We start from the raw sequence: 19,522 nt of genomic DNA on the forward strand, positions 1-19,522 counted from the left end.
ATATACACACATATATATACATATATATAATATGGAATATTATTTCTCCTTAAAAGGACAGACATGGATGGTCCTTGAAGATATTCTATTAAAGCCAAATAAGCCAATCAAAAAAGGAAAAAAACTATATAATTTCAATTGTGAGGAAACCTATAGTCAACCGAATTTCCTAGCTGAACCACCCCAAATCTAAAACAAAATGAGCAACAAAATGTTTGCTGGATTAAATCACTAAATTTTGGAGTGATTAGTTATGCAGCTTTAGACAGCTGATATAATCAACTTCAGCAAAATACAGTAAATTACTGACCCACCCAACAGCCTGGCTAAGTTGACAGATGCTGATGGAAAGGAGATGCAGAAGAGGCTAGAGTCATTCTGTTCACCCACATTTTATGAACAGGCAGTGGAGGTCAAAATACTGGTCCTTTTAGGGAGGCTCTCTGGGCAAAATCAGGAAAGACCCTTCTAGGGTGTTAGTCAAGTTCTGTGTTGTTCTCCAAGAGGTGTTTATGTGGAAATACACATTTATAAAAATTCATTAAACTGTGTATCTAAGATTAATGTATTTGATCAAACTTAAGTATATGTATTTTATACTTCAAAGTTTTAAACTGTCAAACTATTGTAATGAAGGGAGATTAGCAAGAACATCATCAGATTATGAAGAAAGCTATGAAACCAAAAGAAAGTGAAAGAGACTTTACATAGGGCGGTCAGGGAAGCCCTCTAATCAGGTACCAATGGGCAAACACCTCAGTGACATGAAAAGACAGACAAGTGGATGCATATGGTGGGACATCCTAGACAAAGAACAGCAGGTACTGTGAGGCCAACAGGAGGTCCGTGTGCCTGACAGACCAGCAGCCACCAGCCAGCCACTGAGTGCCCACTGGCCGTGATTTGGGATTCTGCCATGTGAGATAAGAGCCTTCTAGTCTAACACTGCAGACCTGCAGTCAGATAGGAATTGAGATCTGACCACAGGACTTGGCAATGTGCACATCATGGTGCCTGTGACAGAAACAATTTCAGTTTCAACAGAATGACAAGGGTGAAAACCTGATTGGAAGAGGAGCAAGAAGGGGAAGAAAACTCAAGGATAGAAAACTTCCAGGGAGTTTCTCAACAAAGAGAAGGAAGGAAATGGGGCAAGAGGTGGAGCACGTTGAGGGGCCTCATGAAGACCGGATATATCCCCTGATGACGTGGAAAAGAGGAGAAACAGCATAAGGGCACGGTCCTCATCCAAGCGGTGGGAGGAACAGAACTCAACCCAGAAAATGACCCCCATTAGGAGCAGAGAGTGGGGCTCACAGGCAGGTAGGTTTGCTGATGGCATTGTGAGAAGATGCCTTGTACTGTTCTTTGGCAGAGGATGAGCGAGACTGGGAGCAGATGGGGCCAGGAGTCAAGCACAGCCAAGGGAAAGGCAGCAGCGAGTGCAGGTGAGCTTGGGTCTGGCTCGCTGGTGACAGCTCTTCAGGCCCATTCAGACACTTGGTGCAGCCCAGAGAAGCAGGGCTTCAGCCAGGCTGAGGACTAGGAGTTGGGGACAGGCATTCAGGGTGCTGGTGGAGGTGACAGCCTGACTGCAGTGGATCCCGGGAGCAGAGGGAAAGGAAGAGGCGATGCATGTCATCTCCTTGCCTCATTGGCCTGCTGGGCGCACCTTCAGAAGCAAAAACCAGGTTCATCCCCACCACGGAAGAAAACCTGGATGGCTTCCCCCTCGGGGGTCCTCCTCTTCCTCTCTGCAGAATTGAGGGTTGAACCTGGGGCATTCATACTGAGCTATACCCTAGCCTGCCTGCCCATCCATTTATCTGTCCGTCCGTCCATCTGTCCACCTATCTTACTTTAATTTTGAGACAGTGTCTCACTAAGTTACTAAGTTGCCAGGCTAGGCTTAAACTTTGATCCTCCTGCTTCAGCCTCCCACAGTGCTGGGATCACAGGCATGTCAGCTCACTGATGGTTTCTTTTGGCTGCAGGATAAAATGTAAACCCCTAGGCAGGATGCTGACTCCCCAGTGCCGTATGCTGTGCTCCTCCCTCTCCCGGGAATGCCCTACTTCTCGTCACCAGGCTGATCTCGGCCATTTCTTCCAGAAGCTTCCTGGGCTCTCAGCGGGCTCAGTTTTCCCTGCTGCAAACAGCAGCACCTTGAGCTGAACTCTGGTGCACTTTCCATATCCTTGGCCAGGTCTATGACTTGTGACCCCAGTGGGCTGGAGCTCCTGAATATCCCCCTCTGCTGCTAAGAAAAGCTGATGTAGAACTGAAAGAGAAATAGAACCTGGGTTGACCAGAAAAGCATCTGGGAAAAAATGGAGAGGACAGGGCGGGGATCAGGCCCAGCAGCCAAGCTTTGCCATGTCCCCAAACATCGTGAAGTTTTACGCTTCTTTTCTTAACTCTGGAATCAGAATTTACATTAAATCACAGTTGCCTGGAAGCCATGCAGGATCAGCTTCCCGGATTTTTATAGAATCTTTTAATTCATTAAGTTTATTGATGCATTTTAGGTATACAGTATGATGACACTCATCACTAGGAACTTGTACCTTTACATGACTCATCTTGACTTATTTTTCCCCCTTCCCCTGCCCTCCCCTCACCCCTCCACCCCTCCCTATTTACATAAGCTTTGTTTTTTCCTTTTCTCATATTTATTCCTTTCCCCTATCCCTCCCACTTCCCCTTGCCCTTTGGACCTTTTCTTCCTATTTCACAGTATCTATTATACATTTTGATTCTCATTTATACTTTCAGTTTCTCACACCAGAGAAACTATTTGGTATTTACATGTGTGTCCTATTTATTTCACTTAAAAGTATGGCTTCAGTGTGTATCCATTAAGCTATAAATGTCTGTAGTTTATCATTCTTTATGGCTGAGTAGTACTGCATTTCTTTTTTTTTTAAATCTTTATCCAGACACCAGCCTACCATCCATCTAGAATCTATAAAGAACTTACCTCAAGTTTAAAGATCCAAACCAAAGATGGGCATCTGAAATGAGCAGACATTTCTCAAAGAAGTAGAAACAGCAAATAAACATATGAAAAAATGTTCAGCATCACTGGTCATTTGAGAGGTGCAAATGAAAACAATGCTGAGATTCCACCTCATCCCAGAAAGAATGGGTGCTATCATGAAATCAACCAATAACAAATGTTGCTGGGGCTGTGGGAAAAGAGGAACCCTGCTCCACTGCTGGTGGGAGTATAGACTGGTGCAACCACTGTGGAAATCAGAGTGGAGATACCTCAAAGAACTAGGACTGGAAGTCCCATTTGACCCAGCTATTCCCCTGCTGGGTGTCTTCCCCAAAGAATTAAAAGAATCATACCACAGTGATGTGTGTGCACCCATGTTCATAGCGGCACACTTTGCAATAGCTTCCTGCTTTTAAATGATCGCCCACCACTCCCCTGCTCTCAGGTACCAGGGCATAGCACCTACAACCCAGTCTTCCGGCTGAGCCTCTGCTTCAATGGAGAGCATGTCACCTGCACAAACAGTTCAGACCATGAGCAAAGGTCACACTGTGAGCAGCCATCTCCGGCACCCCACCTGTCCCCCTGCAACTGCTGGGGCAAGAGGTTCAGGCATAGAGTCTGGTCTCATCTGAGCTCACTGCTGTGCGTGTGTGTGCGCATGCACCTGTCTGTGTCATGATAGCTGGGGGGATGGAGGGCAACAGGGACTCCGAGGTCCACCTGCCTACCCTACTTATCTTTCCTTGGCACACAGCCTGGCGTCTAGGTTCTTCTGGGTTCACGCAAGACTTTCTTGTTCCCATGGTAACAGAGTCACCAGCCCTCACCTGTGGCTTCTGTCTGGCTGAAGGCTGGCAGGAAGCGGTTAGGCTGAAAGTCACGAGATGTCCAGGGCTTTTCTTAGAGTCCCAGCTTAGAGGCAATCCCTGGGTCTCATGACAGCGATGTGAGGAGTTAATTAATAGGTTATTTTTAGAGCAGTTTTAGTTTATTAAAACTGAAGGAGGAAGTACAGAAACAGCGAATTTTCTGTCACTAACCTCTCAATCACTGTGGTACATCTGTTATAAAATGATGAGCCAATACAGATGCAATATCATTAGCTAAAGCCCACAGAGCTCACTAGGGAACATCAGGTTCCCTCTCTGTACTACATATTCTACAGGTTTGGCCAAGTGTTCAGTGACAGGTACCCACCATTGCAGAGTCATACCAAGTACTTTCGGTGCCCTAAACATCTGCTCTTCCCTCCACTCTGAATCCCAGGCAACAACTATCTCTAGACTGTCACCATAGGTTTGCCTTCCCCAACTTTGCAGCATTGGTATGCAGCGTGTAGGCCTTTCAACGTTGACTTCTTTCATTTACCGATAGGCACCTACCTTTCCTCCACGTCTTTTTGTGGCATAACAGCTCATTTCTTTTGCTGAATAATATTCCATTATATGGCTGTACCATGATTTAACAACAGCAATCTTAAAAGGTCATTACTAAATCACAGTGGGTGTTTCAGACCCATCAGTGCAGACCTTGTTGTGGGTCCCCTGGACAGGAGGGGAAGGGAGGGGAGACACTGGGATGCATACTTGGACATATCAGCAGCCTATGGTGGCTCCTGGATAAAAACCAATGACATTAAAACCGATTTCAAGTTGCTTCGCCTGACAACACAGCAGACAGAAAAACTCAATAGTGCTGAGCAGTCTCAGGTTTCACCCACTTTTCCTTGGCATTCCTAGCTATCATGTTTGTACTGACTGCTTCTGCTACCCAGTTATTTTGGAAAAAGAAGACAAAACAAAACCACCAGAGTTTTCATTCTCGTGACTTGTTAGTGGCAAGAAGTGCTGCTGGGCCGGGGATTTAGCTCAGTGGTTCCGCTGCCTGCTGCGCAAGTGCAAGGACCTGAGTTTGATCCCCGGTACCAAGAAGTGCTGCTGATAGGCTCTTTCTCTCCGACAACGGTGACTTACCAGTAATGGCTGGTGGCTGAAGTTTGGTTAGGGATGTTAGCAAGGCCACAGCTGCCCCTTGTCCTGGCAATGCTATCGAAAACTTTTCCTTTATTTTTCAGTCTTCTAAGACTTGTGCTCATGGTAGAAGGGACTGTCCAGGTAGCATGCCTCCCCTTCAAGCAAGTGGAAGACTCAGTGTTTGTGCTGTGCTCCCAGGCCAAGGACAACCTGCCCCTTTGCCCTGGTCTGAGAAGCAGAGATAACTCCTCCTGTCAGCCACAAAAAGTGAGTGGTGGGATGGACTCATCAAACGTGGGTGAGGCAAACCGAGTCCAGGGAGATGGGCACCGGGTCACACGCCACCTTCCTCCCAGCTGCGACTGCTTTCTGCCCTTCCACATGGCCTGAAAGGGTTCGGACGCTGTGGTCAGAGTCACTCCTTTTCATCACCCTACCTTGCTCCTGCCCCACTCCAATGCAGGCATCTCCGTGACAGTGGGCTCTCAGCAAGCAGAGCTGCTTGTGCTGCTGCCTGCGGTTACAGAGCCAGGGACAGGAGAATCTCTGGGACACCTTCTGTCTCCAGGCCATCACAGGGACGCCCAGGGACGATCACAATTACCCCCAGTGTTACCCTTTGGACTTCCACTCTCCAACAGCAATAAGCAATAAGGTTTCCCCAGGAGAGTGAATCCATTTAGCCAGTAGTAATTCCATCTTTAACCCATGAAGCACAACAGGCCAATGATCCGCCAGACACTTGAAAGGCTCATTTGGCTTGTGCTTTAACAAACCCATTCCACACTGTAGTTCACTCCGCTCCAGACCTTTGTCCTCTAATGAGTTTAGCTAATGTGCAAACACATCCCCAAACAGCTTCCAACACAGATTATTACCAACAGGCTGGAGAGTGATGCAATCGGAAGCCATCTACAGAAGTGAAGCGAGTTGAGCCAAAGGAATCATTTCTGTGGCCTAAGTCCTGCAGACGGGTGTTATCCACAGGGCTGAACTCACCACTGCAGGCATGAATAGTTTAACCTAGTTCCTTCTCGACCCAGGCGGGGGGATCCAGTCTCCTCATTTCAACAGCCCCTACCCCTAGTGCACACACACTCAGAGATGGCAGAGCCACCACTGCTGTCTCCTCCTCTTTGCTGGGGTCCACTGGCGTGCAGTCCATTGGTACAATTACAGTACCAGCGTTAATTAAGCTCCATGGATTTTGTATGAGAAATGAGTCAATAATTTCTTATGTCTCCCCATACTCTCCCAGAGAAAAAAATCTAGAGGAGTTGCAGCTACGCAAACTTGACACTGGACAAGAAAAGAACAGACGGTGAAGATGAACCCACTAATCCATAATCAGAATTCTACCAAGGGGAATTTTTCTGGGCTTTGTCCAAACAATCTCTTCTTCCTCCCACCCACTGCAGGTAGGGAATCAGAGGACTAGCCTGGTCTTTTTATACTCAGCTTCTGGAGATGAGGTTAACACACATGAGACTTGGAATTCACCAGACTTGAGCCCTTGGAACTGATAGGGAACTTAAATAATCCACTGCCTAAACAGACTGCTCAAGTAGAATTAACCTAAGATATAGATAGGAAAACTGATTTAGAAAAGCTCAGTAACAGGCACCAGGGCCACAGCTGTCCTAACAGGTCATACCAAAAGGACCAGAAACCAAATTTTCAGTTTTCTCACACTGATCTCCCTCCACAGTGCCACAATTGGTATTAAAGGGTATTATTTTGGGTGTCAGGCAAAGCTTTAAAGCATTACCAAATATAAATCAAGTCTTTACAGAAGAAACTCACTATTTATATACTTTTATGATCAAAGGTAGTTGTAAGAGCTTTGATACTAAATCCTTTACCAACTGGAAAGTTTCAGATAATGGGCATTTTTCCTATTACCAACCTATTTCATAAAGCTAGAAATCAGAAATCACCATCAGGGGAGTCACAGTGAAAGGAGTTCCAACCCAGCATACAGTCCCTCAGGACAAGCTCTCCGCCCTTTAACCTACAGGTTATCCAGACAGATTTTACATGTGTGTTACAGCTCTGCCAACTTTTAATTAGAACCCAGGAAAGCTGGAGAACTGTTTTATTTATCTTCAAAATTTCGGTACTATTCCTAGAAATAGCAATAGTTTATTTTATAAACTCAAGCGGTTTTTAAAGTTAAATTTCACTTCCCATGTGTGTATAAGAAACCCTTTGAGCTGAGGATCATTCATTTGAATTACCTAAGCCAAAATCGTATTTTCCTAACAAAATTTTCTAGAAATCTGCTCACAGAGAAAAATATCATTCCCAACATGTACTAAAATTCATATTTAAGAATCCCAGCATTAACATTAGAGGTGATTTTGTTCTTCTAAATGATCAACCTTGACTCATTTAATCCTCTATAAAATCCACACAAGCTACTCAGAAAATTAATCTCAAGGATTTTAAAGCACACTGAAAAACACCACACAGAGAGAAGCAGGGTTACTCAGGATCTAGAGAGGCAGAGCGTCAGGATCTAGAGAGGCAGAGCGTCAAGATCTCTCCTCCCGGCGCTGCGTGTGGCAGCATTCGGTAGGAAGAGCTACTCTCAGCAGGAGAGAGGGGGTAGGCTGTTCCCCAGAGCAAGGGCTGGGCGGGTGCCAGCCTGAAGGCAGAGAGGCCTCATCATGCCACCAGCCAGACACAGTCACCGGTCAGGGAACAAACTGCTCCTCCCAGATGGCTCAAGGTAGAGTCTGAGGCTCTTCAGCCCTACAGGTCCTCCCTACACTCGGCCTCCAGGTAGCTGCCTAGAGCACCTGCCCATTCCATCCCCAGGACCCTCCAGAATCTGAGGAAATGAGGGCCCACCTCTGAGGCAGGCTGAGCGTTTATCAGTGAACTGCCCTATCTTAATCCAACTGAAGCGTCAACTAGAAGTAGAAGAAAGAATCTGAAATTTTTCCTTGAAACGAGTTGACATTCTTGCTTTTTCAAAGGACACACTGTCCCAAGCAGCCATTCAATGACTCTTTGAACATGTCTCGATGCCAGCATATTCAGAGTATTTATCTTTTAATTCCTTTCATCATCCTTAAGACCAACAATCCAAAGTAATCAAAAAACCCTACACTTTTAACCACAAGGAGGAACCTGAACATCTCCCAGATCACCTCCAAAACTCATTTTGGCAAAGAAATAACTCATGTCAACAGTTATAAAAAGAAAAGAAGAAACTAGAGATTTAATGGTATGTGCTACTACAAGTCAATTGCCTATGAAATAGCCAAAAGTCAACAACACATGAAAGGAAAGTCCTCGTAAGTAGAGTAATAAATAGGTAAACATTCAACAATGGAATAACAAGAAGATTCACCAGTGCAGTGGCCATGCATGGCTGCTTCTGCAGCCTCACTTCCCGAGCCAGCAGCTTGCACTCCATGAGGAGGAAGGGCAAGCCTTTGGTCTCTTCCAAGCCCCTCCATGGCATGCAGGGCCTCCAAGCCTCCAAAGGACAGGAAGAGCAGGCAAGGATATCTGGCAAGCATGCACCCTCAGTTTTGGCCATCAGTCATGCTAGGTCCCACCCATTCGATTCCTCTTCTGTTGACCACCCATGTTTAATTCAGCAACACAGACATGACAACAAGGTCTGAGATTTGAGGATGTACCTGACTCTCTCTCCCCTCCAGTGGTGGTGGAATCTGATCAGCAAAATCAATCTTCCCTGGATCACCCATAAAGGCACTAACCTCATCCACGTTCTCAAAAGCGTTGATGACATCATATGGCAAACAGGACAGAAGGTCAATCACAAACCACGTCTTCAGGTAGTTCATGCGGATAAGTTTGGGGTCAGAAATCACCTCCCCCGCTGGTCCAACAAATGTGGTATGAAAATTCAGCACAATGTCCACCAAAAAGATGACATCCACGATGCTGTCCACAACCAGCCAGGCCACATTGTTCTGTCTGGTCTTAAAGGAGACATTGTAAGGGACCAAAATGGCTGTGTAGAAAGTCAAGATCAAGATGATCCAATCCCACGTGGTCTTAAAAACACAGTAGTGCAGGATGATGTGAGGGGGAGTCTTGGGTGCCTCCTGCTTGTACTGCGGAAGGATGTCTGAGCCCAGCTGCAGGACCTGAGCAGAAAACACGGCAAGGGGAAACTACGTTAGAGTTTAATGGCAAGCATCTACCAGGCAACATCTGCACTACAAATGCTCATAATACGCTGTATGGATCATCAGCAACAGGAGCTGGACGAGGGTGGGTGAATGTAAGTGAACATGGCAACGGAAATAATCTCTTTGAAGCAATGACACATTACAATGCGACAAAATGTGCACCAAACATTGAACTAAATATTTCACGTGCACTTATCTGAAGTCTAAATACAACCTTGCTTTTTTTTTGGTACTAGGAATTGAACTCGGGTTCTTGTGCTTGCGAGGCAGGCAGCAGAACCACTGAGCTAAATCCCCGGCCCTAAATACCTTTATAAAAGCCAGTTATTATACATGACAGGTGAGAAACTGAGGCTCAAGAAAATTAAGCAACTTTAATCAACAAATATGTACTGCTCTGTGCCAGGAACTGGTCTCAGCCTCACACAGAAAGCAATAAAGGAAACATCACAATGCCTGCTTTCATGGAGCATGGTCTAGTAGACAAAGAAGAGCTAAGCAGGAGGCCAGAACTGGGCAATTTGATAAAAAGTAACGGGAAGAAGGCTGGAAGAGGACTTGACTGAAGCCTGAACAACAACAGAGAGCCAGCCTTTCCCCTCTGTATGGAAAAGTTATCCCAGGCAGAGAACTTTCCCAGTGTCACAGCCCCAGAACGAAGCAAGTTTAACATTTTCAGGAAGAGAAAGAAGGCCAGGTGGCTGGAGTGCACTGAGGGGACTGCAGGAGACTGGAGAAGCTCCTAAAGGGAGCAGAAGCCAGACCACTCAGCCCTCGGGCACAGGGAGGTGTCGGACTTTATTCCAATACCAATATTGGTACATTTTAGGTATTCAATATAAGGACATTCATCACTGGAAATTTGTACCCTTACATAATCTCTCTTGGTTCTTATTTTTCCCCCTTCCCCTACCCTCCCTTCCACCCCTCCCTATTTACAAAGACTTTATTTCCATTTTTTCATATTAATCCCATTCCCTTTTTTCCTTTCCCCTACCCCTCCCACTTCCACTTCGCCCCTTTTCTTCCTATTTCACATTATCTATTATACTTTTTAGTCCTTATTTACACTTTCAGTTTCTCACACTAGAGAAACTATTTGGTATTTACACGTGTGTCCTATTTATTTCACTTAAGAGTGTTGCCTCAATGTGCATCCATTTAGCTATGTCTAATTTTTCATTTTTATAGCCAAGTAGTACTCCATTTTATTAAAAAACCCACATTTTCATTATCCAGTCTTCAGTTGATGGGCAATTGGGCTGCTTCCAAGTTTTAGCTATTACAAACTATGCTGCTATGAACATAGGTGCACATATATCAATGTGGTAGGATTCTTTTAATTCTTTGGGGAAGATCCCCAGCAGGGGAATAGCTGGGTCAAATGGGACTTCCAGTCCTAGTTCTTTGAGGTATCTCCATACTGATTTCCACAGTGGATGCACCAGTCTACACTCCCACCAGCAGTGGAGCAGTGTTCCTCTTTCCCCACAATCCTGCCAGCATTTGTTACTGGTTGATTTCATGAGAGCAGCCATTCTTTCTGGAATGAAATCTCAGCATTAATTCTGGAGGTGGAATCTCACCATTATTTTCATTTGCATCTCTCAAATGACCTGTGATGTGAACATTTTTTCATATGTTTATGTGCTATTTCTACTTCTATGTCTGTTCATTTCAGATGCCCATCTTTGGATTGGGTCTTTAAATTTGGGAGGTCTGATTTTTCTTAAGTTCTTTATAGATTTGAGAGAGTAGACCTTTGTCTGAGTGACCACTAGTGAAAATTTTATCCCACATTGTGGGTTGTCTCTTCACACTGCTAGTGGTTTCTCTTGCTGTGTAAAAATTTAATAAGAAGACATCCCATTTGTTGATTCTTTGTGCTAGTTCATATGCAACTGAGGTTTTGTTTGTAAAATCTTTTCCTGTACCAATGTCTTCAAGAGTTCTACCTAACCTCCATTCCAGGCAGTTCAGTGTTTCTGTTTTAATATTTAGATCTTTAATCCATTTTGATTTTAGTTTAGTGCATGGTGAGAGATATAGGTCTAGTTTTAATCTTTGGCAAGTTGAAACCCAATTTCTCCAGCACCATTTATTAAAGAGACTATCTTTCCTCCAGTGAGGGCATTTGGCTCCTTTATTGAAGATGAGATGGCTGAGTATGTCTGGAGTTGTTTCTGCATCTTCTAATCTGTTCCACTAGTCATGAGGTCTGTTTCTTTGCCAATGCCATGCTGTTTTTATCACAGTAGCTTTGTAGTATAGTTTCAAGTTGGGGGTTGTGATACCCCCTGCCATGCCTCTGTTACCTAGAATTGTTTTTGCTATTCTGGGTCTCTTCTTTTGTTCCAAATGAATTTTTGGATTGTTCTCTCAAGGTCCATGAAGCACGCTGCTGGGATTTCAATTGGGATTGCATTGAATCTGTATAGCAGTTTTGGAAGTATGGCCATTTTCACTACGTTGATCCTTCCTACCCAGGAGCAGGGGATGTCTGTCCATTTACTGATAACATTTTCAGTCTTTCTTTTTAGAGTGCTATAGTTTTCAGAGAAGAGGTCCTTGATATCTTTTGTAAGATTGATTCCTAGATGTTTCAGATTTTGGATGCTACTTTGAAAGGAATTGTTTGCCCTGTTTCTCTCTCAGTGAGTCTGTTGTTCGTGTAGAGGAAAGCTACTGAGTTTTGTGTATTGACCTTGTATGCAGCTACTTTACTGTATTTATTAAGTCTAGAAGATTTTTGGTGGCATTCATCAGGTCTTCTATGTAGAGTATCATGTCATCTGCAAATAATGACAATTTGACTTCTTCATTTCCTATCTTTATTCCTTTTATTTCTTTCTCTTGTCCAATTGTCGTGGCTAATGTTTCCAAAACTATATTGAACAGGAGTGGTGTTAGTGGACATCCTTGTCTTGTTCCTGATTTTAGTGTGAAGGATTTCAGGTTTTGACCATTTAGTATGATATTGGCTGGTTTTTCATAGATGGCTTTTATCAAATTGAGGTAGAGATCGTCTATTCTAATTTTTTGTAGGGTTTTATCATAAATGCGTGTTAGATTTTGTCAAATGTTTTTTCTGCATCTATTGAGATGATCATATGGATTTTGTCCTTGGCTCTATTGATATAGTGTATTACATTGATTGATTTGCATATGTTGAACCATCCCTGCATCCCTCGGATGTATCTCACTTGGTCAGGGTGTATGATCTTCCTGATCATCATCTACATCCCATTTGCCAGTATCTTATTAAGGATTTTTGCATCTATGTTCATTAGTGAGATTGGCCTATAGCTCTCTTTTTTCGGTTGGGTCTTTCTCTGCTTTGGGGATCAAGGTGATGCTTGCTTCCAGGAATGAATTTGGGAGTATTGCTTCCCTTTCAATTTCACTGAAGAGTTTAAACAGTAGTGGCAGCAGTTCCTCTCTAAATGTCTTACAGAATTCAGCAATGAAGCCATCAGGACCCGAGCTTTTCTTAGTTGGTGAGTTTTTAACTTTGTTTTCAATTTCATTGGTTGATATTGGGTTGTTTAGAATTTTTAGGTCTTCTTTGTTCAACTTTGGTAATTCAAACCTATCTAGGAATCTGTCCATTTCTTGTGTTTTCCATCTTATTGGCATATAGGTTCTGGAAGTAGGTATTGATGATCCTCTGGATTTCTGCTGGGTCTGTTGTAATTTCACCCTTTTCATTCCTAATTGCATGGATTTGGGCCTTTTCTTTCCTTTTTCTGATAAGGTTAGCGAAGGGTTTGTCACTTTTGTTGATTCTTTCAAAGAACCAACTCTTGGCTTTGTTGATTTTTGGTATTGTTCTCTTACTCTCCATTGCATTGATTTCTGCTCTGATCTTTATAATTTCCTCCCTTATATGAGCTCTGGGTTTGTCCTGCTTTTCTTTTCTAGAAGCTTGAAGCTGTCCTGCTGTGGATCTTCCCCAAAGAATTAAAAGAATCATACCACAGTGATGTATGCCCACCCATGTTCATAGAAGCACAATTTGTAATAGCTAAAACTTGGAAGCAGCCCAATTGCCCATCAACTGGAGAATGGATAAAGGAAATGTGGTTTTGTAAAAAAATGGAGTACTACTCAGCCATCAATAATGAGAGATTAGAGATATTTATAGCTAAAATGGATGCACATTGAGGCGATACTCTTAAGTGAAATAAATAGGAGACATATGTGTAAATACAGAATAGTTTCTCTGGTGTGAGAAAATGAAAGTGTAAATAAGGACTAAATGTATAATAGGTAATGTGAAATAGGAAGAAAAGGGGCAAAGGGGAAGGGGAAGTGGGAGGGGTAGGGGAAAGGAAAGACAGGAATGGAATTCATATGAGAAAATGGAAAAAACAAAGTCTCTGTAAATAGAGAGGGATGGAGGAGTTGAAGGGAGGGCAGGGGAAGGGGGAAAAATAAGAACCAAGATACATCATGTACAGGTACAAGTTCCCAATGAGAAATGTAAATGTATTATATACCTAAAATGTACCAATAAAAGAATTTTTTAAAAAAAGATTTATATATACAACAGAAATACTGAATCTGCTGAAGGAAGAGGTTGGAAAATTGAAGAAGACATAGGAACAGGTGAGGACTTCCCGCACACAACCCTATTGAGCCCCAATTACACTAGACACAATGCCAAGAATCAACAAATAGGATTTTAGCAAAGTAAAAGCTTTTGCACAGCAAAGGAAACAATCAACTGAGTGAAAAGACAACCTACAGAATGGGAAAATTTTTGCCAGCTGCCAGAGGACTAATACCTGGAATGTATAAAGAACTCAAAAAAATTAGACCCCTTCCCCAAAACTAAAAGACTCAATCTAAAATGGACAACTGAAATAGACACCTCCCAGAAAAAGTATAAATGTCTAATAAGGACATGAAAAAAGCATGTTCAACATCTCTGGTGATTAGAGAAACTCAAATTAAAACAACACTGAGAATCCACCTTACTCCAGAATGAATGGCAATCATCAAGGAGTCAAGTAACAGATGCTGGTGAGGCAGCTGGGAAAAGAAGCCCTTCTATATTGTTGGTAAGAACGTAAACTAATGAAACCACTCTGGAAAACAGTGTGGCGATACCTCAAAAACCTAATAGATATTCTGTTTGGCCCATCTATTCTCCTTCTAGGCATCTTCCCTTAGAGTTAAAACATATTATCATCATACATGGAAACCCATGTTTATAACAGCACAATTCACAATAGTTAAATCTTGAAAGCAGACTGTATGTCCAACAACAGATGAACGGATAAAGAAGATGTGACACCTTTTTTCCTCCCTGGCTGCCTGAGGATCTGTTTCCATCATGAATGACTCGGTAACTATCCAGACCTGGAAGTTCATGACCAACCAACTACTTCAAAGGAAACAAACGGTCATTGATGTCCTTCATCCCGGGAAAGCAACAGTACCCAAGACAGAAATTTGGGAAAAACTCACCAAAATGTACAAGACTACACCGGACGTCATTTTTGTATTTGGATTCAGAACCCATTTCGGAGGTGGCAAGACAACTGGCTTGAACATGATTTAAGATTCTTTGGATTATGAGAAGAAAAATGAGCCCAAACATAGACTTGCAAGACACGGGCTGTATGAGAAGAAAAAGACATCAAGAAAGCAGTGGAAGGAACGCAAGAACAGAATGAAGAAAGTCAGGGGCACTGCAAATGCCAATGTTGGTGCTGGCAAAAAGTGAGCTGGAAATCGGAGAACAGCCAAAGGAGTAAAGATTTTCCAGTGCCTGTCTGCAGGGACTGCGGGTTTTTCACAAGAGGATTAATAAACTGTAAAAACTTCAAAAAAAAAAAAAAAAAATGTGACATATATTCACAATGGAGTACAACTCAGCCATAAAAAAGATAAATTTGAATCATTCATAGGGAAATGGATGACCCCGAGGCTATAATGTCAAGTGAAATAAATCAGACATACAAGCTTAAATATCACATAGTTTCTTTATGAGAAACCTGAAATATAAATAATTTAAAGAGCAAAGTAAAAAGTAGACCCTTTTGCAGATGGGAAGGGGATCTAGGGATGAAGAGGAGGGGAAGCAAACTGGGCTGAGATGTGAAGGTATTCGTTATGTAAACACACACTATACTAAGAAAAATGAGTATTTTTAAACAGAAACATGTGTGAGGGAGCAAAGGACAGCCTGAGCAATCTGGTGTGAGAAATACTCAGCCCACAGTTCCTAGCTTTGGGGACAGAGAAGGGAGGACAGAGCCCGAAAACACAGCTGGTCTGTAGAGGGTGGAGAAGGCAAGAAAACCCATTCTCTCCAGGGCCTCCGGGAAGGAGCACAGCCCTCAGAGCTTGGGCCCAGCCCAGTAAGACTCCTCAGCCCTCAGAGCTCGGGCCCAGCCCAGTAAGACTCCTCCGGCTCCTGGCTCCCTGCCCTGAAGATGGGAAATGTGCCTCTGGGTTTAAGGCAACAGGGGAGAGAGGAACAGTACTTCACAGGGAAGCCGAGACTGAGAGGGTCTCTAAGAGGCAAGGAGGGATAGACTGCAAAGGTCCTTGCAGAAGGTAAAGGAGACAAAGGGAAGAAGTTTAGGAAATAGTGGGAAAGGGCGGAAGCCAAGGAATTCATGAATGTCAGATGAAATTCCACCTGCAATAAGAAGCCGTGGTAATAAGGGAATGCAGCCCGCAGCACTGCTACGATTGGATGAGCCATGGTTGTCCGCTGGTCCCTAGGCGGTTCTACTAGAACCCGGTAGGCCCTTGTAGAGGTCACAAAAGGGGCTGTGGGGCACCACCCGTCTCCTCTCCTCACCTCCCTCCGGGCTCATGAGGCGAGCAGTCTGCTCTGCCCCACACTCTTGCCATGATGGCTTGCTCTGTCCAGAGGCCGGAAGGCAGGGGGCCATTAGACCTTGAACAGAAACCTCCAGACCAGCAAACCAATATGAACTTTTCTTCTCTTTATAAATTTTTTAAAAATAAAGAGGAAAGTGGGAAGGATCAGTGTGCCTGATGTGAAGACAATTCATGGCTATCATAAAGGCGATGTGGTATTGACCGAAGAACAGACACGTAGGTAAACGGAACATAACAAACCCAGAAACAGACTCACACAACTATGTCTATATGATTTTTGACAGTAGTGGGAAAGCAACTTTTTAGATGAAAGGTAGTTGTTTTTTATTTTGTTTTGTTTTTTGGTACCAGGAATTGAACTCAAGACCTTGTGCTTACGAGGCAGGCTCAGTGCCACTGAGCTAAATCCCCGGCCCAGGAAAGGTAGTTGTTTTAAGCAAATGGTGCTGGAGCACATGGACGTTCCTAGGCCAAAAAACAAAGCTCCACCTAAGTCTCACACTTCATCCAACAATTAACTCAAAATGCGTTGCAGATTTCACACATTCCCGCCAGCCTGAACCACCAGGAGCCATGCATGACTGTCCCACTCCTCCATCGGTGGCACAGGCTGCCCGATGGGCGTGTCATGCATGCCCCACTGGTGACTCAAGCTGCCTGGCAGCAAGACGTGCAAATTATGGCCCCTTTGTAAATACACTAAATGGAAAACGTAACCCTAAAAATTTTTAGCAAAAGAAATATGAGTCTAAATTCAGGATCTAGAGCTAGGCAAAGTGTTCTTGGACTTGATGCCAAAAGCACAGTCCACAAAGAAAAACAAACTTCATCAGAATTTAAAACCTCTTACTATCAAGAATATATAAAGAACTGAAAAAAATCAGACCTCCCAAATTCAAAGACCCAATTCAAAAGTGGGCATCCGAAATGAACAGACATTTCTCAGACAAAGAAGTAAAAACAGTAAGTAAATATAGGAAAAAATGTTCTACATCACTGGTCATCCTAGAGATGCAGATGAAAACAACACTGAGATTCCACCTCACCCCAGAAAGAATGGTGGCTATCAGGAAATGAACCAAGAACAAATGCTGGCGGGAGTGTGGAGAGAAAGGAACCCTTCTCCATTGCTGGTGGTGCAGACTGGTGCAACCACTGTGGAAATCAGTATGGAGATACCTCAAAGAGCTAGGACTAGAGGTCCCATTTGACCCAGCTATTCCCCAGCTGGGTATCTTCCCCAAAGAATTAAAAGAATCATACCACAGTGATATATGTGCACCCATGTTCATAGCGTCACAGTTTGTAATAGCTAAAGCTTGGAAACAGCCCAAGTGACCATCAACTGGAACCTGGATAAAGAAGATGTGTTTTTTTATAAAATGGAGTTCTACTCAGCCATAAAGAATGAGAAACTAGAGACATTTATAGCTAAATGGATGCATATTGAGGCCATCCTCTTCAGTGAAATAAATAGGACACACATGTGTAAATACCAAATAGTTTCTCTAGTGTGAGAAATTGAAAATATAAATAAGGATGAAAATGATTAAAATGAATAATTGACAATTTGAAATAAGAAAAGGTCCAAGGGTTTGGGGATGGTGGAAGGGAAAGGGGAAAGGGAAGAAAGGAAAGAAAAAAATTATGAGAAAAAAAAAATGGAATCAAACTCTGTGTAAACAGGGAAGGATGGAGAGGGTGAAGGGTGCACAGGTAATGGGGGAAAAAATAAAAACTAAGATGCATCATGTTCTGGTACAAACACCCAATGATAAATGTAAATGTATTGTATACCTAAAATGTACCAATAAATATATATATTTAAATTTAAAAAAAGAATTTAAAACCTCTGCTCTGCAAGAGTCTAAGAGCATAAAACAACAGACTGAATGGGAGAAAATATTTGCAAACCCCCTATCCAACAAAGAAATAGTGTGCAGAATCTACACTATCTAATCTCCAAACTCAACAATAAAAAAGAAAAATCCAAATAGAAAATGAATAAAAGGCAAAAACAAACCTCTCACCTAATATTCAGATGACAACACATGAAAAAAATGTTAAACGTCACTTGCCTTTATGGAAAAACAAATTAAAATCATAGTGAGTTTAACACCTATCAGACCAGTTACAGTAAGAGATAATAGTGACCATAGGAAAAGCTGTTGAGAAAGGCAATAAACTAGATCACTCGTGTGTTGCTGGTAGGAAGGTAAAATGGTACACCCATTCTACAAGAGTTTGGCAGTTTATTATATAAATGTGCAGTCACCATGTGACCCAGCAATTATGCTCCTAGGCATTTATTCCAGAAAAAATGAAAACATGTTCATGTAAAACCTGCACCTGAATAGAGCAGTTTTATTCATAACAGAAAAAAAACTGGAAACAGCTCAAATATCCTTTAGAGGATCGACAGTTCTATACTACAGAACACTGCTCAGTAACAAAATGCTACACACTACGCATACACCCAGCAACCTGGATGATCTCCAAAGATGGAAAAACCAGCCCCAAGACCACACACTTTGCATTTGCATAAATTCTTGATATGATGAAATTATGGTATAAGAACAAGTGAGTGGTTGCTAGGGCTTAAGGGGGGTAAGGATAGGAAGTGAGCACATGAAATCACTTTGTATCACTCTTATACTCTGAGTATTTACTTATCTCAAAATAAGTAGTTTAATCTCTAAAGACCAACTTAATATCAATGAATTGTGAATGGGAAGAAGGATCCTGTGCATTCAGTGAGGGGAAAGGTGAGGGAGATGAATTTTTAGGGATTGTTTGTTGCAAGACATAATCTGGGTGATAAGACTATTTAGCAAAACATCAAAAGAATCCACCAGCAAGCAACCACCTGCTGACTGCAAACCAAAGTCTCCTGGAGCACCCCACTTCTTGGTGACAAACCTTCAGGAGGAAATGCCCTTTCAGACAAAAATGGCTATTCCTGTGACAGTTCAAAACCCCTACTTGGGTCTTACTGCTGCCTTCCTCACACTGGGCGGCCTTGCCTGAGCGGGGGCTGCGCCAACAGTGTCTGCCTGTCTTCCGAATTTGCCAGGCTGACCTCAGACTCCCCTTGCTGCTAGTGTTCACAGAGGGACTGATGGAGGCACCCAGTTAAAAGCATGTGTTCTGTGTTCCTCTCCTGTCTGTTACCAGGTGGCTCTGGAAAGTGACCCTGGGCACTGTAGCTGGCATGTTCCCAGGAGGCAGGGCCTGGCTACCTGGTCACTGGGCCATGAGGTGCGAAGGTGTCTTCCTACCCCAGCCCCTCCTTTGTCTGCTTCCTGGCCGCCACGGGTTGGATACCTTTTCCTCCACCGTGCCCCTCTGCCATCCCCTTTCTGCCTTTGAGCCAGCTAATCACACTGAAACCGTGATCCAAAATAAACCTCTCCTCCTCTAAGCTGTGGGTGACAATGCTTTGGTCCGGCGGTGAGGAAGCGACGTGACAGACACTGGTACTAGAGAAGTGAAGTGGACTGGCCCAAGTGTGC

General features: G+C 43.3%; 1 protein-coding gene and 1 pseudogene across 6 annotated transcripts in view; one reads left to right on the forward strand and one right to left on the reverse strand.

Annotated features, from left to right (window-relative positions):
- Positions 1 to 19,522, reverse strand: part of Kcnh1 (potassium voltage-gated channel subfamily H member 1) — a 334,166-nt gene that overhangs the window by 250,958 nt on the left and 63,686 nt on the right. For 4 of the 6 annotated variants that reach the window (XM_004861998.4, XM_021242471.2, XM_021242473.2 and 1 more), the window contains exon 6: positions 8,631 to 9,104. In XM_004861998.4, coding sequence (XP_004862055.1) covers positions 8,631 to 9,104 — 474 coding nt within the window. The remainder of the gene's footprint in view (positions 1 to 8,630; positions 9,105 to 19,522) is intronic. The other 2 variants (XM_004861999.4, XM_021242472.2) reach the window with 1 other exon arrangement.
- Positions 14,473 to 14,999, forward strand: LOC106010839 (small ribosomal subunit protein eS24 pseudogene; annotated as a pseudogene).

Source organism: Heterocephalus glaber, unplaced genomic scaffold (assembly GCF_053883595.1).
Source record: "Heterocephalus glaber isolate CG9 unplaced genomic scaffold, H.glaber_assembly_v1.0 deba00001600, whole genome shotgun sequence".
Taxonomy (NCBI): Eukaryota; Metazoa; Chordata; class Mammalia; order Rodentia; family Bathyergidae; genus Heterocephalus; species Heterocephalus glaber.